The sequence below is a fragment of the Salpingoeca rosetta genome, assembly GCF_000188695.1.
Source record: "Salpingoeca rosetta unplaced genomic scaffold supercont1.20, whole genome shotgun sequence".
Lineage (NCBI taxonomy): Eukaryota > Choanoflagellata > Craspedida > Salpingoecidae > Salpingoeca > Salpingoeca rosetta.
The window spans coordinates 570,313-596,016 of record NW_004754914.1 but is presented as its reverse complement, the minus strand read 5'-3'; the positions used below and the strand labels follow the sequence as shown (position 1 = coordinate 596,016).

The 25,704-nt window shown below is 54.7% G+C and overlaps 5 protein-coding genes across 5 annotated transcripts in view; 2 read left to right on the top strand and 3 right to left on the bottom strand.

The window, feature by feature from the left end:
* PTSG_07624 (glycine C-acetyltransferase) overlaps positions 1 to 1,966 on the top strand; it is a 4,885-nt gene extending 2,919 nt beyond the window's left edge. Inside the window, exons 8-12 of the mRNA XM_004991364.1 lie at positions 322 to 431; positions 629 to 670; positions 890 to 986; positions 1,206 to 1,282; positions 1,582 to 1,966. Of these exons, the coding sequence (XP_004991421.1) occupies positions 322 to 431; positions 629 to 670; positions 890 to 986; positions 1,206 to 1,282; positions 1,582 to 1,701 (446 nt within the window). The 3' untranslated portion in view covers positions 1,702 to 1,966. The remainder of the gene's footprint in view (positions 1 to 321; positions 432 to 628; positions 671 to 889; positions 987 to 1,205; positions 1,283 to 1,581) is intronic.
* Positions 1,849 to 9,926, bottom strand: PTSG_07623 (uncharacterized protein). The gene is made up of 20 exons (XM_004991363.1): positions 9,554 to 9,926; positions 9,143 to 9,225; positions 8,692 to 8,933; positions 8,058 to 8,379; positions 7,683 to 7,775; positions 7,210 to 7,431; positions 6,910 to 7,005; positions 6,604 to 6,762; positions 6,245 to 6,322; positions 5,938 to 6,034; positions 5,724 to 5,792; positions 5,240 to 5,365; positions 4,580 to 4,986; positions 4,174 to 4,309; positions 3,673 to 3,914; positions 3,452 to 3,538; positions 3,072 to 3,176; positions 2,792 to 2,875; positions 2,490 to 2,593; positions 1,849 to 2,269 (listed from the first exon to the last, which is right to left on the bottom strand). The coding sequence occupies exons 1-20, from the start codon at positions 9,705 to 9,707 to the stop codon at positions 2,125 to 2,127; spliced, it is 3,051 nt and encodes a 1,016-aa protein (XP_004991420.1). The 5' UTR covers positions 9,708 to 9,926; the 3' UTR covers positions 1,849 to 2,124.
* A 104-nt stretch (positions 9,927 to 10,030) lies between these two features.
* PTSG_07622 (uncharacterized protein) lies at positions 10,031 to 12,810 on the top strand. Its single transcript, XM_004991362.1, has 6 exons — positions 10,031 to 10,657; positions 10,871 to 11,395; positions 11,768 to 11,813; positions 11,948 to 12,175; positions 12,369 to 12,473; positions 12,635 to 12,810. The coding sequence occupies exons 1-6, from the start codon at positions 10,056 to 10,058 to the stop codon at positions 12,695 to 12,697; spliced, it is 1,569 nt and encodes a 522-aa protein (XP_004991419.1). The 5' UTR covers positions 10,031 to 10,055; the 3' UTR covers positions 12,698 to 12,810.
* A 200-nt stretch (positions 12,811 to 13,010) lies between these two features.
* On the bottom strand, positions 13,011 to 15,897 carry PTSG_07621 (uncharacterized protein; the record flags this gene model as incomplete). The annotated part of the gene is made up of 7 exons (XM_004991361.1): positions 13,011 to 13,192; positions 13,416 to 13,598; positions 13,858 to 14,424; positions 14,722 to 14,812; positions 15,026 to 15,094; positions 15,318 to 15,359; positions 15,775 to 15,897. 7 exons carry the CDS (start codon positions 15,895 to 15,897, stop codon positions 13,011 to 13,013), a joined length of 1,257 nt encoding a protein of 418 aa, XP_004991418.1.
* Positions 15,898 to 16,119: 222 nt separating this feature from the next.
* Positions 16,120 to 25,704, bottom strand: part of PTSG_07620 (uncharacterized protein) — a gene marked incomplete at both ends in the record, with an annotated part of 10,666 nt that continues 1,081 nt past the window's right edge. Inside the window, 21 exons of the mRNA XM_004991360.1 lie at positions 16,120 to 16,489; positions 16,776 to 18,315; positions 18,589 to 18,698; positions 18,917 to 19,042; positions 19,261 to 19,351; positions 19,557 to 20,094; positions 20,314 to 20,409; positions 20,570 to 20,631; positions 20,983 to 21,087; positions 21,332 to 21,389; positions 21,596 to 21,676; positions 21,925 to 22,028; positions 22,290 to 22,363; positions 22,581 to 22,751; positions 23,058 to 23,138; positions 23,384 to 23,439; positions 23,660 to 23,707; positions 24,058 to 24,198; positions 24,425 to 24,535; positions 24,770 to 24,853; positions 25,121 to 25,189. Coding sequence (XP_004991417.1) covers positions 16,120 to 16,489; positions 16,776 to 18,315; positions 18,589 to 18,698; positions 18,917 to 19,042; positions 19,261 to 19,351; positions 19,557 to 20,094; positions 20,314 to 20,409; positions 20,570 to 20,631; positions 20,983 to 21,087; positions 21,332 to 21,389; positions 21,596 to 21,676; positions 21,925 to 22,028; positions 22,290 to 22,363; positions 22,581 to 22,751; positions 23,058 to 23,138; positions 23,384 to 23,439; positions 23,660 to 23,707; positions 24,058 to 24,198; positions 24,425 to 24,535; positions 24,770 to 24,853; positions 25,121 to 25,189 — 4,116 coding nt within the window. The remainder of the gene's footprint in view (positions 16,490 to 16,775; positions 18,316 to 18,588; positions 18,699 to 18,916; positions 19,043 to 19,260; positions 19,352 to 19,556; positions 20,095 to 20,313; positions 20,410 to 20,569; positions 20,632 to 20,982; positions 21,088 to 21,331; positions 21,390 to 21,595; positions 21,677 to 21,924; positions 22,029 to 22,289; positions 22,364 to 22,580; positions 22,752 to 23,057; positions 23,139 to 23,383; positions 23,440 to 23,659; positions 23,708 to 24,057; positions 24,199 to 24,424; positions 24,536 to 24,769; positions 24,854 to 25,120; positions 25,190 to 25,704) is intronic.

Sequence of the window (25,704 nt, the reverse complement as noted above, 5' to 3'; positions counted from 1 at the left end):
CGAGATCTGAGCTCTCCAGCAGCATGTCAAAAACAGAGGGAGGACAGCGGTGGTGGCGACACGCACTGAGATATTCTCACACACACACACACACACACACACACACACACACACACACACACACGCAATATGAACGCCATACCTCCACGTTTTCATATTCTTGTGTGTGCACGTTGTCCACAACTACCACACGCACCTTTGACACGTTGATCATCCCCAATTGCTCCTCACCACCACTTCTCACCACTTTTCACCACTTCTCACCACGACCACGACCACCACGACACCACAATGACAATGCAAACGACGATGCTGCGTTAGGCGGGTACACGACGGGCCCTCAGGAAGTGATTGATCTTCTGCGCAACAAGGCCCGCCCCTACCTCTTCTCAAACACTCTCCCGCCAGCCGTTGTCGGCGCTACCACAAAGGTGCTCCTCTGCACCGTGCTCTTGTGTGTGTTCGTGTGTGTGTGTGATCATGTGTGTGTATTCGCGTGTTAGATCATGTAGTCATATGGTGTGTGTGTGTGTGTGCGTGTGTGTGTGTGTGTGTGTGTGTGTGTGTGTGTGTGGTCTTGCGCCAACAACTCACTGCCATGTCGCCACCACCGCTGTCCTCCCATCAGGTGTTTGACATGCTGCTGGAGAGCTCAGATCTCGTTGAGAAGGTGCGCAATGCAACTCGTGCTCGCGGCACGAAGACTGCCCTCTCCACACGCGTGACAGGATGGTGCCACTCCCATACGCGCACACCGCACAGACACGAAGCGCACACACTCTTTGCTTTTCTTGGACAACCTCACGCTACAAGTTCCTTGTCCATCCCCTCATCATTTCACCACTGTCACCGTCACCACCACCGCCACCATCATCACACCGCCCTGCAGGTCCAGTCCAACACGCAGCTGTTCCGCACGAAGATGGCTGATGCCGGGTTCACCGTTGGCGGCGACCCAGAGCACCCCATCTGCCCCATCATGCTCGGTGAGGGAGGCATAGCGCGTTCAGATTTGGTTTTTTGTGTGTGTGTTTTGATTTGATTCGATGTTGCGTGTCCTCGCAATCACCGTCATTGTCGTCCTTTTCGTGTCCGTTCATGGCGCTCGCTTCCTTCAACAGCGCATGCTCTCAAACTGCCCGTGTGCACACCGACTCACCCATGTGTGTGTGTGTGAATGTGTGTGTGTGTGTGTATGCGTGCAGGCGAGGCGCGTCTTGCTGCGCAGTTTGCTGACGACATGCTGGAGCGCGGTGTCTTTGTCATCGGCTTCAGCTACCCGGTATGTGCACTTGCCCCCCCCCCCAGCATGGTGCCTTGCTCATGTGTGATGTGATGCAATGCAGTCGCGGTGATCAGCAAGTTCTGGGACGGTCGGTGGTTGGTGATGTATTCTTCCTTGTTTGTGGTCCCCCTCTCATGTGCACACACACACACACACACACACACACACACACACACACACACACACACACACACACACACACACACTCTCTCTCTCTCTCTCTCTCTCTCTCACTCACTCACTCTCTCTCTCACACACACAATCACAACCACAACCACGTACGTGTGGTGTTACAGGTTGTGCCCAAGGGCAAGGCGCGCATTCGCGTGCAAATCTCGGCCGCGCACACGGAGGAAGAGATTCTGCACACCGTCGACGCATTCACACAGGTTGCAAAGGCCCGCGGCGTCCTTTAAGCGCAACACCGCACACGCGCACATTGTGGCTTCGTTCTTATTCTTCGCGCTGTTGTCACATCAATGCCTTTTTGTGCGTGCGCGACTTCCTCCAACCCATCCCCTCCAAACAATACAGTGGTTGGTTGCATGGGCTCATGCCTTGAGTGGGTCGTAAGTGGGTGTTTCATTGGGTTGTGACATTGAGATTGTGGTTGGGAGGAAACTGGTGCTACCCATCAAGCGAGCAAAAGAATCTCAACAGACACACACACATACACACACGCAACGATATGCGCGGTGGAGGACAGTGATGTTCAACGTGCAACACACAAACAGCAACGAGGGAAGAGGAAAGGAGGGAAACAGGCAGCGCCATTGTTGACAGCTACAGCGCCACCAAACACAGGGCACTCCGCAACACAACCGTGCCGTGGTGCGTCGTTATTTCTTGTCAATGTGGGCGACAACAAAGGGGGTGTCGACGTCCTCGCCCGTGTCCGGATCTTCGGCCATGACGTCCAGCACAAACCGCCGCACATGCTCGCCCAGCGGCTGCTTCGACGCCTCCTCAACAAGCTCCTTCAGCCTGCAGCAGGTGGCGAGGGAATGGTCGTTAGAGTGGTGATGATGATGATGATGATGATGATGATGATGGTGATGATGATGATGATGATGATGATGATGATGATGATACGTGAGCGATTGCGCCTGAAGCAATAGAACAAGCACAGCAGTAGTAGCAGGCCTCGTTCTCCCTCTCCCTCGCCTCCTTGCGTAAGCGTGTATAATTAGTAGGCTGCACGTACGTGAGGCCGAGGCGGTGCTCGCGCTTCTGGGCGGACATCATGAATCCAGAGTACAGCATGGACACGCCGCACGACATCATGCCAACCTCAAGCCCGTGCTCGCTCTGGTCATGGGGAGGGAGGGAGCAGTGGGGGTGGTTGTTGTTGCAGGTGTGAGTGCGAAGAAAGATGTAAAGGGAAGAAAGGAAAAGGGAAGAAAGAAGACTTCACGAGCGGCGCACAGCGCCAACAAACCCATTAACCACACAAATACACACACAGACACAGACACACAGACACACAGACACACAAACGTAACCGACCTCGAAGCTTTCGATAAACTGCTTGAGCGTCTGGTTTGCGTCGACGTCGAAGCGATCCCAAAGCGTAAACTCCTTGCCCTTGTACTGACGATGTCACAAGCAAGTGGCAGAAGAAGAATGATGAGAGGAAGAAGATGCACGAGGACGAAGAACAAGAGAACAACCACAGCAACAGGGGACGCGTGAGAAGAAGCGAACAGGATTGCAGTAGCACGTGTAAGCTAAGGCTAGACAAGGCAATCAGCCGCACAATTGAACAAACGAATACACCAGCGCGTACCTCCTTCTTGGGGCAAGGCATGGGCTCGGAGAAGGCGAAGAACGGGAGGGCGAGGTTGACAAAGCCATTCTTGTACGTTTCCTTCTTCTTTGCGCCATTGATAATCTGCACATGGGCGCACACACACGCGCACACAAAGCACAAAAACACACGAGGGACATAATATGAAATCGAACGTGTTGCCCAATCATCGTGAGCTGACAAGAGCACAAATCAAAGCATCACCACCAACCGATTTCAAAACACGGCAACAACCCATTGCAACGCAGTACGAATGCAATACTTATTTCATACGCGTGCGTGTGCGTGTGTGTGTGTGTGTGTGTGTGTGTGTGTGTGTGTGTGTGTGTGTGTGTGTGTGTGTGTGTGTGTGTGTGCACCTTGCAGAGCTCGAGGCCGACGAGACCGGAGACGACGGCGGTGGTGGTGGCAATGGCAGGGATGATGCGCCCAGCAATGCCCTTGGACTGCACGAGCAGTGAAAGAAGGGGGGGGGGGGAATGAGAAAACCAAGCAAGGACTGCTTTGAGCCCTACTTGACACATAAACAGCCGCGCGCGCACACACACACACACACACACGCACGCACGCACACACACACCTTGTGCTTGTCTGCGGGCTCAATCTTGTAGTTGGTGGCGCGGAGGTTTGAGGCGGCGGTGACAAAGTCCATGTGGAAGTTTGAGTCGTCGTCCTTCTCAAAGTCCTGCTCGTTGACGCAGTAGCCGGCGAGGTTGCTTGGCGGCGGCAGCGACGCGGCAATGGTCCGCAGCTCCTCCGTGTCAGACACGGGCGTCTGGTTCTGGTTCTGCGCAGCCTTCTCGTCAGTCTCAATCTTCACGCCTGAGGTAGAAGGTACCGATTGGGCGATGGTCGTGAGCAGGTGCACAACCGCACATGCACCGCGTAGACGCGTTCACACGCGCGCACAAAAGCACACGCAAGTACAAAAGCACATACACGCACACAAGTGCCCACGCGGGCAAGTGCACACACACACACATACAAGTACAAACACACAGACACGCGCACACACACGCACACACACATACACACACGCACACACACAGCCTTAAGTGCGTGCTGATTGCGGGACACGAACCTTCCTTTGGGACGAATGGGGGCACGGAGATGGTTGAGAGGACGTTCTTGAAGGTGGCGACGTCGCGCGTGCCCTTGAGACCAAACACGTTCGCCCGCAGGTTGGCTGCAGCAATCACAAAGTCGAGATGCAGCGGCTACAATGCAGCAGGGCAGGGGCATAACGCAAAGCAAGGGAGGATGAAGAGGAGGGAGATGAGTGTCAGGTTGAACGCAGCGGCAGCGGTTTTAAAGTTGCAAGCAACGCCGCAGACACCGTTTCGCATACAACACACACACACACACACGACACACACACACACACACACACACAGAACACACACACACAGAACACACACACACACACACACACACACACACACACACACACACAAACACAGCACAACAAATACGGCGCATGGGCGTACGTTCTCGGGGTCAAACTCGTGCGGGGAGGGGCAGCGCTTGGTGCCGGACCAGAATGGGACGCCCTCCGAGGTGAGGCGGTCTGGCGGGAAGTTGTGCAGCAGCTGCATAATGGAGTCGCGGTACAGCTTCGTAAACTTCTGCACAGCCCACGTGATGCAGTCGTCAAAGGACAGCGGCTTGTGCGTGACGAGTGACTCCTTGAGAGACTCGAGCGTCTCCAGAGGTTCAGAGCCGGGCTTCTTCATGACGTTCTCCAGGTAGTCGCTCTGGCGGAGGTACATGTTGACGTTCTCGGGCGTCTGCTTGAACATGACCTCAAACAGGTCGCGAGCCCACTGCAGCGTGTGCTCAATCTTGTACGGGAAGCTCTTCAGCGTGCACAGCGGAATCGACTTCTCAGGAGGATCTGTGTGTGTGTGTGTGTGTGTGTGTGTGTGTGTGTGTGTGTGTGTGTGTGTGTGTGTGTGTGTGTGTGTGTGTATGCGTGTGTGTGTGTGTGTGGTGATACGGAGAACGAACAAATTCGTGTAGTGTGAGAGAGAGAGAGTGTGTGTGTGGTTGAGGTTGAGGTTGCGCACACAAGAGCACAGGACCACGCATTCCTCTCACACAGGCTGTGCATTCATGCATGCGTGCGTGCGTACGCGTGTATTGCACACCTTGGGAGGAGGAGTACGACTCTGTGAGGTGCGGGATGACAACCTGGGTGTTGCCCTTGGTGCCGAGCGTGCCAGACTCAAGCAGCGGCTTCTCGTAGAACACACACCGCGAGTCCATGTACTGGCCTGCACAACACACAGATGCCAAGCAGCACGCAATCAGGGTAGCGAGGCAGCATGAGTGACAGAGCACGCAAAGAAAGAGAAAGAGAGGCAGAGACAGAGACAGAGAGAGAGACACACACACAGACAGAGGGAGAGAGAGAGAGAGACAGAGAGAGAGAGAGAGAGAGAAAGACAGAGAGAAAGACATATACACAGAGAGAGAGAGAGAGAGAGAGAAAGACAGAGAGAAAGACACATACACAGAGAGAGAGAGAGAGAGAGCGAAACCACCACGCCAATGCGGTAGCGGTTGCTGCACAAGAGACGCGAGGGAGGGGGCGATGCTGCTGTTTACTGGGTCGATATTGCTGCAACTTACGTGCTTCGACGTTATCGAGCGCATTGGCGACGCCGTCCAGGCTCTCAAAGAACTCGTCGTTGTACAGCGCTGTGTGCACCCCACCCGGCACAGCAACACAAAACATGGTCAGCGATGACGAGGAATCAAAGTGTGGCCCGCCACAGCGCGCAAAAACAAACTACAAAACAACATTCAAACAAACACACAGCACTCACGCAGGCAGCGTTCGCACCTTCGGTGTCGGGGCCAACTTTGTTGGCGTGTGCAACGACGTTGAGCTCGGGGTTCATGGCCTTGGCGGCCGCAGCTGCGACGTCAGACTTGAGTTTCTGTTGTGTTTCGAGAGAACAAGTGGAGAGAGAGGTGGTCAAGGGTGAGATGATGGTATGCGCGAGTCGACCAAGCAGCGTCAAAGCCAATAGCACCGGGCCTAGTTTGTGTCTGTGCCTGGCAACGAACACACACACACACACACACACACACACAGACAGACACACAGACACACACACATGCAAGGGCGCGAGTGCGAAACAACGTACGGTGACGTCCCAGGGGCGGAAGAGGAACTGGCGGTTGAGGTTGGACTTCTCAATTGTGTCCATGTCCGTCACAATCAGCTGTCGCGGTACAGACCGTGTCGAAACACGAAGAGGAGACAGGCATTGGCGGAAGATGAGTGGGGTGAGGTGACGCCTCGATATGATTGCAAGTCAACAACAAACACAGCATCGAGTATCCAACACGCACACACACGCACGTCAACACACACACACACGTCAACACACACACACGCACACACGCGCGCACACACGCGCGCACGCGCGCACGCACGTCAATACACACACACATGCATGCACACAGATAGATAAAGCCCTGACACACACTCTTTGCTGCGTACCTTTCCTTCCTCACTTGCGCTGAGGCCAAGCATGGCAAAGACCTTGAGGAGCTCGCAGCCGATGGCGCCCGCACCAACAAGGAACCACTTCTGCTGCTTCAGCTTCTTCAAAAACGTCTGCCCAAACGTGGCAATCAGCCCGTCGTACCGCGTGCCAGTCTGTTCGTGTGCAGGACATGGGTTTGTATTGCTGGGCATGAGTGTGTGCATGTGCGTGTGCATGTGTGCATGCAAGCACGCGTGGTTGCAAAGAGCTCTGCAGTGCAAGGCCCTCGACCACGATCACAAGGGCCACTGCGTGCTCACCGGGTCGAGGTCCGTTGGGTCGCCCTCCTCCGGCAGACACTCGAGGCTGTCAAAGTAAAAGTGCTGGCGGATGGGCATGAACTTGCCGCTGCACGCCTGGAACCCGTTTGCAACATGGCATCGTGTGTTGAAACGGGAGGGAAGGCGGGGATTAATTTGATGCACTTGCTTGGGTCTCCAAGTTGAGCAACAACCACAACGCTAACGTGCACACCCAACAACACAAGCACAAGCACAAGCACAAGCACAAGCACAAGTACAAGCACAAGTACAAGCACAAGCACAAGCACACATACGCACCTTCATGACTTCCTGGGCGGCAATGCCGCCGATGACGGTGTCCATTGGGGAGACGCTGCCGGTGGCCTGCGACGCAAACAGCCGCAGCACCCGCTCGTCCACCTCCGCCTTGGACTCGCGCTTGCTGTTCATGTCGTTGAAAAGCGCCATGAACTTGTCCCCGTCACCGCTGCTGCCGGCCTGCGGGAGGCGGCCCTCCTGCTTGCGGAACGCATCCAGTGCCTGCATGCATATACATGCGTGCATATACATGTGTGTGTGTGTGTGTGTGTGTGTGTGTGTGTGTGTGTGTGTGTGTGTGTGTGTGTGTGTGTGTGTGTGTGTGTGTGTGGCAATGAGGGGCGCATTCACACCAAGATGCAGCAAGACCCGCACGCATCAAACAATACGCTTTCACACAGCACGCAGCATACACCAAGAACACGAATCACGCAGCCAACACCAAGCACATATCAGTCATGCAGTGCCCAGACCTGGAAGGCGACATGGAGCATCAGCGGGCGGTCAAACTTGGCAAAGTCGGAGAGGAGAAACTCCGGGTTCTTCAGACTCTCTTCCAGGGAGCTCTGCACAGCACACATATTCGTGCATGCAAGCAAACAAGTGGCGCGGCACGAGTGAGCACGCATGGTGCGGTCGGAGGAAACAACAGTGGAAGGCACTGTGTGCAAAACACATTCGCACACACAAGCAACAGACAGGGTCGCACACACACACACACACACACACACACACACACACACACAAACAAACAAACAACACACATACACACACACGCACGCACACACACACACACACATACACGCGAACAAGCATGCATGTGTGTTGTTTCGGTGGGGGCCACTTACGAAGGTGACGGTGGTCGGCTGCTTGACCTGCGTGGCCACACCGCCACGGACGTACTCGGACATGTTGGTGGTGTCGCCGATGGAGAAGGTAAACGGGCCCTTGACGGTGATCTTGCGCGGCTTCCCGTCGTTCAGCTCCGTCATGCCCTGCACCTCGGAGAACACAACGTAGTCGCCGTCCTCAAACCCGTGGCGGCCCTCGTCGTGGCACGTGACAATGCCGTCCTTGTCGCGGGAGATGGAGGCAAGCATCACGCTCGCGGGCTCCTCGCCATTGGCATCCGTAACCACAAACGACGGGCCAAAGTCGCAAAACACTTGCCTGTACACCACAGAAAGGGCGAGGGCGAAACACGTTGAAGCAAAACAACAAACAGGAGCAAGACACAAAACCAAGGCAAGTTGCTGACAAGGTGAGACACAACTAGGGGACTGGGCCAAGTGTCTTTGCAAGCAGACTTTGCGACCACTGCAAAAGAGTCAGTCACAAAAAAAGCAGCAGCAGTAGCAGTAGCAGCAGCAGCAGCAGCAGCAGTGATCACAGTGCACTGTTGACTGTCTTGCTTTGTCTCCACCCTGTTCCTCTGACACTGCTTTTGTCGCATCAACAACACGCACGAGCGCACGCACGCACCCGAAGAGGCCACGGGTCTCGGCGACGACGACGGCCTTCTTGGAGGCGCGGGCGGCGGCGTCGATGCGGAGCTGCTCGTCCAGCGTGCTGGCAGTGAGCACAATCACGGAGAAGGGCTTGATGGCCTCCTCTGTCAGCTCGCCTGTCAGCACCTTGACAGGCACGTACGGGTTGAGCTCGCCGAGGCGGTCTGCGGTCACGGCCGCGCGGTTCTTGCCCACATCGGCCTCGCGCAAGAAGAACTGCAAGAGAGAGAAAAGGGGGGGGGGGGGCAGGGCGCAAGAGGCAAGCAGGCAACCACAAGTGTCAACGTGCGAGTTTGTCAGCCACAAACAATGCATCTCATGACTTGGGTTCTCATTCTGGTGGTGGTTTCACGGCTTTGCGCGTCGACAAGGAAACGGCAGTCGACAGCAGAGGGCGAGAGCGGATGAGAAGCGACACCACGAACCTGGCTGGAAAGGTCGCGCAACGACACGGGGTTCTCGTCGTGGATGGTGACGGACTTGACACCGCCAAGCACGACGTTCTTGGCTGCGAGTGGTGCAAGCGTGCGCGGTGAGTTTGGTGGTTGGTGTGGGGCGAGACAGGAGAAGGGAGAAGCGAGAAGGGAGAAGCGAGAAGCGAGAAGGGAGAAGGGAGAAGCGAGAAGCGAGAAGGGAGACAGGAGACAGAAGAAGGGAGACAGGAGACAGAAGAAGGGAGAAGGGAGACAGGAGAAGTGAGAAGTGAGAGGTGAGAGGGTCGACAGACATGCGCATACACAATCCTACACAATCCTACACACACACACACACGCACACACACACACACATACACACACACACACACAATCACGCGCACACACACTCGCTCTTCTCACCAATTTCGACGCCAACGCCGTTCATGCCAGAGATGAGGACATGAGCGGCTTGCATCTTGCGCATGGCCTCATGACCGAGGACATAGAGCTGACGCGAATACAGGCCCTCATCAATTTCGCCATGCTGCTGCTGCTGCTGCTTCTGTTCACTCATGATGGCAGTGGTTGCCTGACGAGAGTGGAACCGAGAAAGAAGAGAAAGACTGTTGCTTTGCTTGTTGAGCTTGGGTTGCTTGGTTTGCTCGCTTGCTGTTGCTGTTGAATCGTACACGCTGGCTGGGTGTCTCACGTCGAAGCACGAAGCAGACACACGTTGTCGACACAACCAAGACAAGAAGGAAGGAGAGAACGTTGCTGGCTGGTGTGATGTGTGTGAATGACGAGTTGCGACACAGCAGCACCAAGACGCCAAGGCAAAACGAACATGGCAAGAATTCTGTTGGGAATGTTTCGCGAATCTTCCACAATGTCAGCAATTTTATTTGTGGTGTTGTGTGCTGACATGGACGACGGCAACTGGGAAGCGGTGCCTGCACGGCACACCAAGAAGCAAAAGCGAAAGCAGAGGAGAAAGGAGCGGGCGAAGGCGACGCCTGATGAAGACGTAAGGCAGGGAGAGCGCACAGAAGCAACCTGTGGGGATGGAAAGTCTCCTGTGAGACGGAAAGGGGAGCAAAGCACGAGGCACAAACGAGAAGGAGGGAAGTCCAAGTCTCCCAACAGAATCGAGGGGGCACCAGCGCCAGTGCAAGCGCGAGAGAAGGGAAGCAAGAATAAGAAAACTGTAGGCAGCACGGAAACAGCCCAAGACAGCGCTCCTGTGGCGCACAAAGTCGTAGACAGCAGTGGACAGGCCACAAAGGCCACGGTCAGGGGCGGGAAAGGAAGTTTGGGTGCATGCAAGCACGTCAAAGTGGTGGCAGCGGAGATGCAGGCCTTGAATGCGGTGTTGGCAGAGCTGGACGAGGAGGAATCCCTGCTGTGCGGAACAATGCAGCGCTTCTCCGCACTGCACGCGCACCAGCTCCACATCCAAGAGGACCTCCAAGAAGACTTTGCACAGCTTCCAACCATTTCCCAAGAATTCGTGCGCATCCCAAACAGGTGAAGCGAGGGCTTGAGGGTTTTGTGTGCGCTGCCTAGCTGTCTGCTTGTCATTGGGTTCTTCTGATGGTTGTACTGTCTTCTCTTGTGACATGATAAATTATTGCAGTTTGCCACGCTCACATGGGACATGTTGCCAATCGCCTGGCTCCACCCCCTTCCTCCTTCTGCTTCCTCTTCTTCCAACCCATCCCACCTTTTGATTTTGTGCAGGTGCATGGGCGTGCTGTGCGGGAGGAACATGCGAAAAGTGAAAGAGTTGTCGCAGGAGCACGACTGTCAGATTGTGGTGCCACCGCGAGCAGAGGATCCAGAGGGCGTGGCGCTGGTCACGCTCGTGGGAACGTCTGCGGCCACGCAGGCTTGCTCAACTGCCATTGACAAAATGGTGCAGAAGTACCTGTCACGCGAGCGCAGACGGCAGCGAAGGCATGAGCAGCAGCAGAAGCAACAGGAGCAGCACGGCTCTGGGAGAGAAGGTGGGAGCGCCAACAGCGGTCATCGGCAGCTGCCAAGCAGACGCGGTGCCATCTATCACTGCTTCATCGACTATTCCAACATCATGGCGGGCGCAAAGGCGGCGACGCTGGCAGCGCAAGCAGGCGGGCATGAGGTGCGAGACGCTGACGTGCACATTCGCAGCGACCACTTGCTTGATCTCCTGACGAACAGCAGGCAATGCGGGCAATGTGAGCTCATTGGCACACACATTCCTCGCCTCGTCCAAGCAGAAGCAACGTGGGTCACCAAATCAAGCGAGTGCGTGTGCGTGAGTAATAGTGTGTGTGTGTGTGTGTGTGTGGGTGGGTGGGTGTTTGTGAGTGAATGAGTGAGTGCTTGAGTGAGTGTGAGGGTGTTTGTGAGTGAGTAAGTGAATGAGTGAGTGAGTGAGTGGGTGAGTGAGCGTGTCTGTGTGTGTTTTGCAAGTGTCTTCACGTGTGGCTGTCGTTCTGGGCTGAGTGGGTGAGCAAGTGAGTGAGTGAGTGAGTGGGTGAGTGAGCGTGTCTGTGTGTGTTTTGCAAGTGTCTTCACGTGTGGCTGTCGTTCTGGGCGGACATCGCCTGCAATGTCTACTTGCGCGTGTTAACGTTTTACGCGGTGTCAATGCAGGTCGCGTGGGTTTGTTGTGCGGAGCTTTGATCGCCACACGTCAGAGGTGGGCTGTACAGCGATGTTCGTGATGAGAATCACCGCCATCATTGTGACATGCAGTTCCGTGGCGTGTGTCATGCTGCACCTGGCACCGTTTGTTGCGCCAATTTCCTCTCATCGACGCACAACTTGATACAGGTCTTGGTGGATGACAAGATGCATGCGCAGGTGTTGCAGTGCCTGTTGCAAGTGCGCCATAGCAAGCACGGCCGCAGTACCAGCCCACAAGCTCGCTTCACCGCAAACGAAGATGCGATATCTGTGCATAGCGAGTTCTCTCAGGCCGAGGGCGCAAACCACGTGCTCACACTTGTGACCGGTGATGGCAACGACAACTCTGGCAACAACAGCACATCCTTCTTCAAGGTTCGACATGTGTGTGTGTGTGTGTGTGCCCCACCTTAGGTTGATGGGCGCATTCTGTCACTGTCTGCGTCGCTTTGTGTTGCGTGTTGCGTCTGGTGCTTGCATCTTTGTCGTCACTTTGAGCCTGATGCGCACCCAACATCCAACACCCAACTTCCATCATGCACGCGTGTCGTGGTTGGTTGTGGTTCAGTGCGCCGTGCTTGCGCTGGAGGAAGGGTGGGGCGTGGAAGTCGTGAGCTGGCAGAGCAACCTCAGCGACAACTTTGTCACCTTGAAACACAAGTACCCCTCTCAGGTGCGTAGGCGTGTGTATGCGTGTGCATGTATGTGTGAGTGAATGTGCGGGGGGGGGGGGTGTTGTACCTCTCTCTCTCTCTCTCTGTGCCTTGTACGTGCGCTTTCACGCGTGCATGCAGGCATGGTTGCTACCGCTTCACTCACAGTGTCGCAATGCAGATGCAACTTGTACACCTGGACGACTTTGCGGACTCGCTGCTTCGCCATAAGATGCATATTTAGGAGCAGTGGTCGCCACAGCTGCAGGTTCAGCACACGCACGCGCGCGTGTAATTGAACTGTGTTTGCATATCGTGTGGATCTGTGTGTGTGTGTGTGTGTGTGTGGATCTCTCTCTCTCTCTCTCTCTCTCTCTGTGGCACAAGCCGCGCTGCTTTGTCAATGTACACAACCGTCACTTGTATGTTGAGGATGAACGAACCACTTAAAAGGCAAAAGGCAAACAACACACAAACCAAGACAGAGGAAAGGCACACAGAGAACTGCACGAGCACAAGTAAACAAGAACAAACAAAAGCAAAGTGATTTCAGCACGTCAGCAGTTTGAGTCGTCGACTTCCTCCACGTAGTTGCCTGGGAACACGCCCTCCTTCTCTGTTCCAACGATGCGCCCAAGAAACCACCCGTCCTCATTCTTCAACAGCACCTCCACCTCTTGCTCCTCCTCCAGATCAAGCTCGTCAGGCGCCGTCGCAGTGTAGTCGTACTGCACAATGGCTGCAGCGAACAAGACAAGCATTGGGGGTGAGGCATGCGCGCGCTGTGCTTGCAAGCATGCATGGACAACCAATGTGCGGAACACCTGCACACAAAAAAAGGATACACAGACACAGGCACAGACAGACAGACAGACACACAGACAGACAGACAGGTACACACAGACAGACAGGTACACACAGACAGACAGACAGACAGACACATAGCATGTGCAAGAACAAACCTCTGCTGATGACGGTGCGAGGCCCACTGGGAGGTTTGGCGGTGGGCGGGGGAGGTGGCTGCGACAGCGGCGCGACAACGCCGTACACGTGATCCGAGTCATCGCCCTGCGCAGGGGGCGGTGGTGGTGGCGGCATGGATGCTGAGGATGGCACAACTGTTCCATACATGGAGTCGCTTGTATCTGAAGTCCAAGCATCGTTTTACCGCCGCGTGAGTGTGTGCATGGAACAAATGGAGGTTGGTAATGGTGAATCAGGTGACACACCCCAAAGCCAATTTCGCGCACACTGCACCCACAAACAGACACAAACAGACACAAACAGGCACACACAGACACACACAGACACACACACACAGACACACACACACACACACACAGAGACACACACACACACAAACCACACAAAACACTAAGCAGTGGTGACCAGGAAAGCACGCACCATCTTTGTCAATGTCAGTGTACAGCGGGTCATTGGAAATGGGCACGGATGGGGGTGCGCCTGGTGGGGGCGGGGGCGGTGCTTGGGTGGGCGCTGTTGGTGGAGGTGGTGGTGGTCCAGGCATAGACGGCGGAGGCGGTGGCGCCTGTGTTGGTTGTGTGGGTGGTGCAGCTGGCGTCGCTGGCGTCGCTGGCGTCGTGGGGATGCTGGGGATGGTTGGTGCCTGGGGCGCGGCCGGGGACACGGGTGCTTGCGGCACAGAGAGGGAGCCAAAGTCCTCATACAGGCTCTCTGTTGGTGCCATGCCCGTTGAACGGGACGTGATCTCCAGGGAGCCGTAAATGGAGTCGGCGCTGGGCATGGACGGCGCTGCTTGGCCCTGCGGTTGCTGCGGCGGTGCAGAGAAGAAGTCGTTGACAGGAGGGCCACCCATGGGCGGGCGCTGCTGCTGTTGCGGCGGTTGCTGCATCATGGCGTCCTTCACGCCCGTGCCCAACCCATCCAGCGCGTTGTAGTTGATGCCCATGTGCATGAAGCCGTTGCCTTGCAGCGGAGCCGTGTGTGGCGCTAAAGATGGCAGTGGCAGCGCACGAAGAGGCGAGGAAGCCCGCAAAGGCAAGGGGGGGGGGGAAACGAGGAGGGGCAGGACAGATACGGTGGTTTGAGTGCGAGGGCGAGGGCGAGTGCGAGTGCGAGGGCGAGTGCGAGTGCGTGAGATGACGTCCAGATTGAGAGGTGCGTTGTGGATGAGGAGGTACGAGCAAACACGAGACATGGGCAAAAGGGGCACGCAGTTCTTGACAGGGCTGTATGACACGCCAGAGGCAGTGCGTGCGAACGAGGGGGAAGGAGGAAGCGACTTACGTCTGATGCCCCAGTTGGGGCGCAACTGCTTCTCACGCTTTGCGGGCGCAAACTTGGAAAACTCCTTGCGGCCGCCCTGTGCTGCACACAGCTTGATGGGAAGCGGAAATGGCTGTCTCTGTTGTCACGCTGCGTTGAAACAGTGCAAGAGTAGCATCACCAAGACAAGCTGAACAGCAGAATGGGCGTTTACAACACGCACACGCACACACACGCCCACACACGCGTTTACAACACGCCCACGCACACACACGCCCACACACGCCCACACACACACACACACACACACACACACACACAATACCTCTCCAAGGGAGTAAACGGAGAGTGAGGCATGTTCGCAGTTGAGCAGCTGTTGGTCAAGTTGTCGGCTCTGTCATTGGCATGTTGCAAGCGAGGACAAATCGACGACGCGTTTGGCGCATCGTATGTGAGCGTACAAGAGAAGATTGCGCGAAACCATTTCGTGTGAACAGAAGGGAAGGATAGGGACCAGAGCAGCGGCGATTGTAGTGGAGCACTGCACCGCCCAACCACAACAACAGCTCAAAGGCGTCACGGTGAATATGCACGCAATGGCCAGCAGCACTGCTCACCAAGCCCTTTGCTGCACCGTTGACTTGAAAGGCGACGGCAGCCTGCGGCAAGTACAGCGCAGATGAGAGTGAAAAAAATGAGGAAATGCAGGACAAGGAAGGAAGGAAGGGCCTCAATGTCAGTTTCTGACACGCAAAGATGCAAGCACGCAGCACAACATACACACATACACAGAAAGATAGGCAGGCAGGCAGACAGACACAGACGCAGACACAGACACAGACACAGGCAGACATGCACAGACACAGACACAGACACATGCACACAGAAACACACATACACAGACAGACAGAATCACACATACACAGGCAGACAGACAGACAGACACATACACAGACACACAAAACAAAACAAGCAAGATGAGATTGCTTGCAAGCACGCAAAACACAATCAAGACGCAAAGTCGCCCGAAACAACAAAGGCAGCCCGGAATTGCCCCTCTTGGTAGTTACATACCAGTGCATCAACAGCGTATTTCTTGCTTTGGTCCAGAGGATCGGAGCTGGCGCCCTCAATGTAATCTGCCAGCTCCTTCAGGCTCTGCGCACTCTTGCGCAGCGGTTCCACAAACCCATCCATATCCGCCCTCTCTGGTTCCAGCTTGGTGTGCCTTTGTTTGCCGAATTTTAATGCACAACTTTCTCTAACATTCGAAATAAGCAGGTAACACATTTTGTCATGTCGCAGTGGCGGCAGCAGCGATGCATTTGCGTCTGTCCACCACCATCCATCCTCCGTCCTCCATGCTCCTCGTTCTCCTCTCCATGGTTCATCTCCAAGGTGTCTCTAGTTTGGTCCTCTTCACAGGGCTGTGCTTCGGGTTGGCATAGTCCTGCTTGCCGCCCTTGCAGCGTGGCTCATGCGCCTGGGCGGGGACGCCGGCGCTGGCTTTTGTTCCTGCTTCTGTTGCTGCTGCTGCTGATGATGATCTTCGTCATGGCGGTGGCGGTGTTGATGATGGTGGTGTTGATGGTTGCCGCCGTTGCGACCGTGCTGGTCTTGCTGGTCCTTGGTGTTGCCAGAGCTGTGAAGCAAGCGCATGGTGTTGGCATCGAGTGATGCGCCGAGCACCGTTTGCGTGTGTCTGCGCTCAACAACGCCACACGATGCGTTGCTGGTGCGGGCAGGCACCGCAGGCCGCTCCGCAGCGCTCGTGTGAGTGCGATTCCTACTATCAAGCACAAAAAAACAAGGGCCCACCATGTGTGGAATGCATGTATGTGTGCGTGTGTGCGTGTGAGTGGGATGATGAGGGAAACAAACCAAAATGCTGCCAATGACTCTGAAGCGCGAGCAGGCCGACATGGCACACATACTCACACACACGCAAGTTCACAAACATTCAAAAGCATTCATAACCAGTCACACAAACATTCAAAAGCATTCACACACACATGGACACACACACAGACAGACACACACACACACACACACACACACACAGACAAGAGTCTCACCTGCCGCGCTCACGACTCGCTGGGCGAATAACATAGCCCGTGTGTTTGCTTGCAATGCGATGGCTGAGGTGCTGCTCAAGCTGGTTGATGAAGGTCTGGCTGTTCCCCTTGCTTGCCGCTGCTGTTGTTGCCATTGCTGCTTCTGGTGCTGTCGCACGCGGCACAGACACGCACGTGTTGGAGTCGCGCTTGGCCCTCTGCACACTCAGGTGCTGTTGCGACGTTCCGGGCGGGGTCCGTGCAGCTGGCTTGCGGCTATCAGTGGTAAGTGTCGTCGTCGTTGTGGCGGTGTCGGTGCTGGGAGTGGTGTGTGTGGACTGTGTGAAGTGTGTGGCCTGTTGCTTCTGTTGTTGAGAGACCAAGTCCTTATCGCCGTTTGTGGCGTTGCTGCTCCCTGTGCTGGTTGTGCTTGCGCTGCTCTTTGTCGACGGGCTTCGCTGACTCGCCAACGACGCGCCACTCGCCTGCGTTTGGGTGCGTCGTGGCGGCTGCTGCTGCTGCCGCTGTTTCTGCTCGTGCTGGTGGTGGGGTGTGGCCATGGACGCGTCCAGCGACATGTGGCCTGCATCCTCACGCAATACGCTCTCCTCTGGCTCCTGTGGTGACGTGCGTCCGCTCTCACGTGCCATAATCTTGCTGAACAGCGACATCTCACCGCTACGAGACGACGGTGTGCGAGTTGGCTGCTGCTGCTGCTGCTGCTGCTGCTGCACGGACATGTGTGTCGCTGTCGTGCTGCTGCTCGATGTCCTTGATGCTGGTGGGTGTGCTGTCGACCCTGCAGACGCTGCCGTCTTGCTCTGGCCGTGTACAACTTGCAGTGCGCCGTTGCTCGCGCCCCGCACAAACGCACTGCTACTTCCACGTGATGTTCCGCGCGATGTTGGCCGGCGCACAGGGCACTGGTGAAGGCGCCTGGGCATTGTTGCGGATCCAGTCGTCGAGGCCGTCGTGCTGCCGCTGCCGCCGCTGTTACCAGAGGTGGCCGTGCGCTCTGCAACCGCTGCCTGATAGCTGTGGTGGCGGCGCTGCTGCTGATGTTGCTGTTGCTGATGTTGTTGCTGCTGTTGTTGCTTGTGGTGAGATGGGTCATGTGCCTGTGGGCTGGTATCGTCGTTGTTCGTGGTGGAGGATGTCGAGTATGTGAGCGACACGGCTGGGGAGCCAACGCGGCTGCCGAGTTCAACCTCCCCACGATCCATTGCCTCAAAGTCGGCGTCAATCAGGCGAAGGCTGGATGAACTGCACCCCGGCTCCCACTCCCTCATGCGCGCGGAGCACGCTGGGTTGGCCAGCACCGCCCGCGTTGCTGCTGGCTTTGTTGAGCTGGCAATGGTGGCTGCTCTTGTACGCGAGCGACCGTCACGCTCTCTGCTGGTATCACTGCTACTGTCTCGCCCGTTGTTGTGTTGATGTCGGGCATGAGCGCCGTCGCTCGTGTGCTGTTGCTGCTCGCCATGCGTGCGCAAGTCAATGTCTTCCACTGCTCGCACGTCTTCTTCATCCTCATCCAGACTATCGTCGTCGTCGCTGTGTGTTTCTGTTGGGAAGCAGGAGCGACGCCTGTTGTGTGAGCATTGAATCGGCTCACACATGCAGCGCAAGCAACGCTCGTACTGGGGCACCGCAGACGTTCACACATACAACCACAAACAAACAAACAAACAAACAAACAAACAAACACACAAACAAACAAACAAACAAACAAACAAACAAACAAACAAACAAACAAACAAACAAACAAACAAACAAACAAACAAAACAAAACAAAACCAAATAAAGCAAAACAAAGCAAACAAACAAACATGCGCACCTTGCAAGTGGTCGAGGAGACGAGCGAGTTTCTTCTCTGACGGGCCGCTGGTGCGCGTGGAGGCGGCATTGGACAAGCTGAACCGTTTCAGCATGCGCGGCGTATGGGGCCTGCGTGTTGACATTGGTATTGGCGTGGTTGTGTGTGGTTGTGTGTGTGGGGGGGGGGGGGTCAGGATGGTGAGATGGACGACAGGGAGTGGAATGAAGGCAAGAGATGTGACAACCAGACAATGGCAATGGCACAGAGTGGCAGATACAAACAGATGGACGCAAGCTGATAGCCATCCCTGCCCACGCACCAGCTCCCACACCCATTCACACCGTACCTGAGGCGGTTTCGGCGGGATGATTTACTACGTTCACTGACATCGCCAATGCTGTGGCGCGTTGCAGGATCAAGCTCCTCCACCGTGCACAATGGCTCGTCACCATCGTCGTCGTAGCTGTCACCACTATTGACGTGCATCGTGGTGTGTATGTGTGTGTGTGTGTGTGTGTGGGTGGGTGGGTGTATGGGTGTGGGTGGGTGTTAATGGGTTGTGGAGTGACGATGAAAGAACAAAACAAAGTCAACAAGAGCAGGTTGTGCTCCCCACATGGTCACATCTCTTCGTCACATGGTTCAAGCTATCTTCAGCAAACCAAACATCAGCCACATTCAAGTGCATACGTTTGGCTGGTGCGGCGACGGTGCCGGAAACGGGACATGGGTGATGATTTGCGACGAGTGGCAGCGTTGCGAACAAGCCGAGCAACCGTGCCTAACGCGTGGTCGAGAGGGAAATGCGATGATTCAAGCATTGATGAGGTGACAAGCGAAGACGCACAGGTGGCAAGCACGAACAATCCGGAAAACGCAGATACGCACACACACACACACAGGCACACACAGATACACACACACAGACACACACATACACACAGTTTCACACAGACACACACAAGAGAACTAACGCAAAGGCGAACCTGCTGTGGAGGAGGCGGAGAACGAGGAGCGGCGCCGTGATCGCGGACTGGCGTCCGATTCAGACGAATAGTCGTGCGTTTGCTGCTGCTGCTGCTGTTGCTGATTACCATGGTGGTGATGCAGTGAGGACGCGTACTCCACTGCCACCAGCGTGTCGTCGTGTTCGTGACTGTCGCTCCCATCCTGCTGTGTCCAGTCGCTGCTTTGTTGCTGCATCGCATACTGCTCCCAATCATCCCCATGCATGCCGCAGAGGCGGTTGCGGTGTTCCCGCGATCCTCGGGTGCGCCGCAGCACACCGTCCTCAGCGGCCATCACGTGATCGCCACCGTGGCCCTGCGCTCCATGTGCACTGGGGGCGCTGTCGCCATCCAATGGCCCATCCTCATTGTCGTCGTCGTCGTCATCGTCATCATCGTTGGCATGCAGCATGTTCTTGTCGTGATCAAGCGAGGACGACGGAACGGGGTCGGGCACGGTTGTGTCTTCGTACAGCTTGTCAATGTACTTGTGGCGAATAAACTCGTTTCGCGCTCCCTGCAAGGTCATGGGGCAGTAGTGGTGGGGGTGATAACGAGGTGAGGAACACTCGGGAAAGAACGAAGAGTTGTAGCGACGTGACGTGACGTGATGTGCTGTGACACACGGTGGAACGCTGTTGAACGGCGCGGATCCTGGTGTACACACAATGCATGGGTTTGTGTGACAGCAATGGAGATGGTAAGATGTCCACGTTGTACAGAGACTGTTACACACCTTTGGCGTTGCAGGGGTTGGCTTCTGGTGCCCCGCCTCCTGCAATCTCCCCTCGTAGCGCGCGTTGAAGCGGTCGTTGCCAACTTGTTGCATGAACTGGATTATGAAACAGGGAGAGAGGGAGGGGGACAGTGTGTGTGTGTGTGTGTGTGCGTGCGTGCGTGTGTGTGTGTGTCTGCATGAGTGAATGGGGCACTTGCTTGTTGCAATGATGTTTGAGCACCACAAGTATTCGGCGCACTGCGTTGAGTCTCACCTCGAGGGTGTCTTGTGTCCAGCGGTCCAGGTGGACAGATCGCACTTTGGAGATGTGCACACCTGCGATTGCAGTCAACAAACCAAAACCGGAGCGTATCACGTTGTGTTGTTGTTGTTGTTGTTGTTGTTGTTGTTGTTGTTGTTGTTGTTGTTGTTGTTGTTGTTGTTGTTGTTGTTGTTGTTGTTGTTGTTGTTGTTGTTGTTGTTGTTGTTGTTGTTGTTGTTATTGTTGTTGTTGTTGTTGTTGTTGTTGTTGTTGTTGTTGTTGTTGTTGTTGTTGTTGTTTTGTGCGGATGTGTGAGTGTTCAAAGCACGCACTTGGGGGGTTCCGTCACCATGTCAAAACATATACACGCGTGAGACATGTTCCAAACACAAGGGTGGTCGGTGGTGGTGGTAGTGAGCACGAACCAAGGCTGCGGTGGGTCCCACTGCATTCAATGCACAGGAGGATGCCGAGGTTGATGCTCGCCCATTCAGTATCTGCGGCACCACAATCCGCGCAGTGGTCGTTGCCTACACAGTGGTGTGCGCGTGTGTTGTGGGGGTGGGAACGGGTTGCATGGTGGTGCGCATACATGCATGAATGGATGGATGAATGTATGCGTGAATGGATGGATGAGTGGATGGATGAGTGAATGGATACAAAAGTGGATTTGGAGAAGGACATATGCATGTTGTAGCGAGGTGACAAGGGGGAGCGGGAGCAGGCAGCATGAAAGAACGGCACTTGCTGGTGCTTCACGGACGCATCGTGCACCTGGAATGGATGCAAGGAGCGCGACGGGGTCCTGCGTGACTTTGTCGTCCTTGTTGTCCTGTACAACCAGCAAAACGGCCAAAACACCGTGAGTATTTGTGGTTATCAGCAGGGCATGTCTATGGGCTTGAACGAGAAACGAAAGAGACAGGTTTGGCCACACGAACGAGACAGAGAGACAAAGGGAGATAGATACACACAAACACACACACATATGTGCATGGGCTTGTGGAAGGGGTTGCATGGTACGACATGGATACGAACCGCATTGCCGGTGTCCAGGGCGTCGGCGATGCCCTGCTGCAAGGCAAGCAGCCACTCGTTGTACTCCTTCGTGCCCAGCGCCTGTGTTGGTCGTGTTGGAGTGTACATGTGGAGGGTGATACCGGGTGAGATGACGCGTGTCAGGCGGATGGAAATGCACACACACAGATACACACACATACACACGCACACATATACACACATATACACACATATACACACATATACACACATATACACATGTTTGTGCGCACGTACACGCATACACATACACATATACACGCTCATGTACACGAACAAAACCAGACACGTACTTGGAGGAGGAGGACGCTGGAAGGAGTGATGATCTTGAGGCAGTGGTGGCGGTCATCTGTGGTGTTGTCTCCGGCGCGAATGGTGGCGAGCAGCAGGTTCACTAGCGTCTCTGTGGCGCCTGGTGTCATGTCCAACGCAACAACGATTGATAAAACGACGGAGGCGGGGATGACACATGGCATTGAATGGTGAGCTGACGTGAGTATTGAAAGACGACTGACGTGACAGGAGACGCGCATCTGGTGTAATGTGGCGCAGGCATGTGCTGTCGCATTGTAGCCATGTATCAATGACACCACGAGCTCTTCTCATTCTTCTCATTCTTCTCATGTGAGTGCTTGCACAGATGGCAGATGCAAAGTGTACACGAAACACCGACCATTGTCGCCGACGCGAACGAGGCAGTGGTTTTCAATGGCCAAGAAGTCCAGTCGCCACTTCTTGTCGACACGTCTGGAAATGCAAAGAGTTGGGGCATGGTGAGAAGCTTTGTGAGATTCAAAACAGATGGGGAAGCGTCGGCACACAAACACTATGTTCAGGTCGCAAACAACTCCCCAAACACTGAAAAACATTAAAACACACAAATACACAAACAAACACGCAATATACACAAACAAACATGCACATACGCACATTTACACAACCAAACGCACACACACATGCATACCGAAACATGTATCCGCGCTTGTCCTTGATGATTTGCGTTGGGGGCGCTGCTTCGGTTGCGTCATCGCTCGGTTGGTCCTTGAGGTGGATGGTCAGTCCATGTACATCCTTGAGTTCCTCCACGGGCTCGTTTGTGCCCCGGCGTCGCGACCGCCGCCACTGCTTGCTCGCACTGCCACGTATTGTCGTTTGTGACGTTGTGTGTGTGTGTGTGTTGATGCGTGTGTTGCATGCAAACGTGAGGTTGTATCATTGTTGCAAATACTCAGCAAACCCAGTAAACAAGGGACACATGCCAGAAGCAAAGTAGATGGACAGACGGGTAAATATACAAAACAGGACAGGCCAACTATCCACGCAACTGCACGCACAAGCACACACGCAGACCCGCGCGCAACACAGATACACACGCACGCATACGCACGCAGACACAACGGTAAGTGCCACAGAAGACACGTGGTCTTGTTTGTGTACGCACCTGATCTTGCGGGAGATACCGCGCCGTGGAGAAGTGTCCTGCTTGCGAACAGCCCGCTTTAGCGTTGCAGACAACCCGTGGCTGTGGGCACACAAGGTAATAGCGTGAGGTGTAGGTTGAGGGCAAGAAACGCCACGAGGCAAACAAAGTTGTGTGGTTGTGATTGTGTGAAGAAGGGATGTATTGAGGGAGAGTGTCGACATCACTTGCGAGTCATGGAAATCTGTCGTGAGAGGCATATATGAACAAGCACAAATTGACACGTGTGCGCGGATACACGCTCACGTGCGTGACACTCAGATCAGCTATCCATCAGGGCGTCAAACCTCTTCTCAAATTCGCGCGGGATGAAGGCGACCTCTTGATCGTAGCAGGACAGAATCTGTTACACATGCAACGAACCGGTGCAGCAGCGTGAAGGTGTGTGTGTGTGTGTGTTTGTGAGTGAAAGAGAGAGAGAGAGTGTGTGTAAATGAGAGAGAGAGAGTGTGTGTGTGTGTGCCAGTGAGTGTGGTGAAGGTGGTTTGCATGCGTGCACAAGCTCGGAAATTGTTCGCAAAGCGTTGGAGACTCTTGCTTCAACCATGTATGCATGCACCCACGTCTTGTCGCAGTCTCTCCAGCTTTTGCAGTTCAATCGTGTGCGCGCCCTGTCAAGAAGTAGATGTGAAGAGGGTGAGTGGGTGAGTGAGTGAGGAATGAGTGAGTGAGTGAGTGAGTGAGTGAGTGAGTGAGTGAGTGAGTGAGTGAGCGAGTGAGTGTGTGAGCGAGTGAGTGAGAGTGTGTGTGTGTGTGTGAGTGAGTGTGTGAGAGAGGGAGAGAGAGAGTGTGTGTGTGTGAGTGAGTGTGTGTATGTGTGTGGGTGCGTGCGTCCATACATATTTGGAGTGTGTTGCATGCAGTATTCTAGCAGGGTGAACCGGGCCAGGCCACGACACAAAGACCATCACGGCATTTGCCTTTCTCCGCTTCGATCAGGACGCACGCGCAACCCTCTCACCTCAGCACGCAGCTGCACATTCTGCATGATTTCGTGGCGTGCATCCATCTTTTGCATGTGCTTGTCAGCAATGCTGGCGCCCTTGTTAAAGAACGCTGCTTCTGCGGTCACCGCCTTCATCATCTCCAGCACCACGTCAACCTTAAGCAGGGGGTGGGAGGGTGTTTGCGTTAGTGCGAATGTGAGCAGTACGAGAGGAAGGAAGAGAGGGGAGGGAGAGAGGAAGAGAGGGGAGAGGAAGAAAGGAAGAGAGGAAGAGAGGAAGAGAGGAAGAGAGAGTATGTGTGTGTGTGTGTGATAGAAGCCAAAGGGTATTTGGTGCTGTGAGGGTTTTCACAGCCATGTCGAGCATGCACACGTGTCGCACCTTTGTGAGTGACATGACTTCGTGCAAGACATCGACGCAATTGATGGCGGTGAGGTGCGCCGCCTTCTTGTGTGCGTACGCTTTGTGGCTCCGGCGATGAAAGTCCTCAGACTAGTGTGGTGTGCGACGAGTGTTTGAGTTAGAGATTGCGAATGTATGGATGAGGACGCGCGTGAGTGTGGCACGTTGTGCGCGTGCGTGGAAGCGAAGGCGGAGTGTTCACGAGGAAAAGAGGTTTGATTATGAACAGCACGCGATTAGCACAACCAACACAGTGGGCTGTTGTGATGGTGTACAGTTGGTGGTTGTGCAACAGTCACACTTTGCGACGCTTTTGTGACTCACCGCAGACTTGTCATCTCCAAAGCCGGTTGCACAAAACTTTGTCATGGTGGTGGTGTACTTGTTGTGACTCTGGATCATTTGCTCCTGCAAATTGCGTGTGAAACAGAGAAGAAGGGAGATGGAACGAAACAAGACCGCTGTCAGTGACAAGGGTTGTTCATGCAAGACACAACAGGGGCAAGCACACACACACACACAAACAAACAAACAAACAAACAAACAAACAAACAAACAAACAAACAAACAAACAAACAAACAAACAAACAAACAAACAAACAAACAAACAAACAAACAAACAAACAAACAAACAAACAAACAAACAAACAAACAAACACACACACAGCGGCACACCTTGCAGTCCGTGAGGGTCTTGAACTTTTGGGCAATCTTGTTGAGTTTGACATCCACAATGTCATACATCTATGCAATGAATACCCAAGTGGTGGAATGCGGGTGAGGCAATGGTTGTACCAAGAAGAAGAAGTGCAAAAAGACATGTGCTACTGTGTGTGTGTGAGTGAGAGAGAGAGAGAGAGAGACAGAGAGAGAGAGACAGAGAGAGAGACAGAGAGAGAGAGAGAGAGAGAGAGAGAGAGAGAGAGAGAGAGAGAGAGAGAGAGAGAGTGTGTGTGTGTGTGTGTGTGTGTGTGTGTGTGTGGGAAAGAGTGGCACACGTGGCAGCATGTGCAAGGGGGCGTACCATGGAAGTGCTTTCCACGAATGCGTGATCGAACTGATGGGTTAGGCGGCGGGTCAGAACCGAAGGGATGGGGAGGAGGATGAGAAGACCGTCAAGCATGAACACAGCGCCGGCGCATGTTTGGGGTGTGGGTGTGTGCATGATACAGCACATCCAATTATATCGCACATCAAGCATCCACATGCACTTGCAGACGTAAAGCAACACACATCCCGCCACACACACACGCACGCAT

Bases quoted from the DNA above. Each gene is read 5' to 3' on its own strand.
- PTSG_07623 (XM_004991363.1), bottom strand. From the start codon at position 9,707: ATGAGTGAACAGAAGCAGCAGCAGCAGCAGCATGGCGAAATTGATGAG. The intron at 8,380-8,691 runs GTGCGTGCGTGC...TGTGGTGTACAG, and splicing joins GAGACCCGTGGCCTCTTCGG to GCAAGTGTTTTGCGACTTTG. The intron at 7,776-8,057 runs GTAAGTGGCCCC...TGTGCTGTGCAG, and splicing joins AGCCGACCACCGTCACCTTC to AGCTCCCTGGAAGAGAGTCT.
- PTSG_07622 (XM_004991362.1), top strand. From the start codon at position 10,056: ATGGACGACGGCAACTGGGAAGCGGTGCCTGCACGGCACACCAAGAAG. The intron at 12,176-12,368 runs GTTCGACATGTG...GTTGTGGTTCAG, and splicing joins ACAGCACATCCTTCTTCAAG to TGCGCCGTGCTTGCGCTGGA. The intron at 12,474-12,634 runs GTGCGTAGGCGT...GTCGCAATGCAG, and splicing joins AACACAAGTACCCCTCTCAG to ATGCAACTTGTACACCTGGA.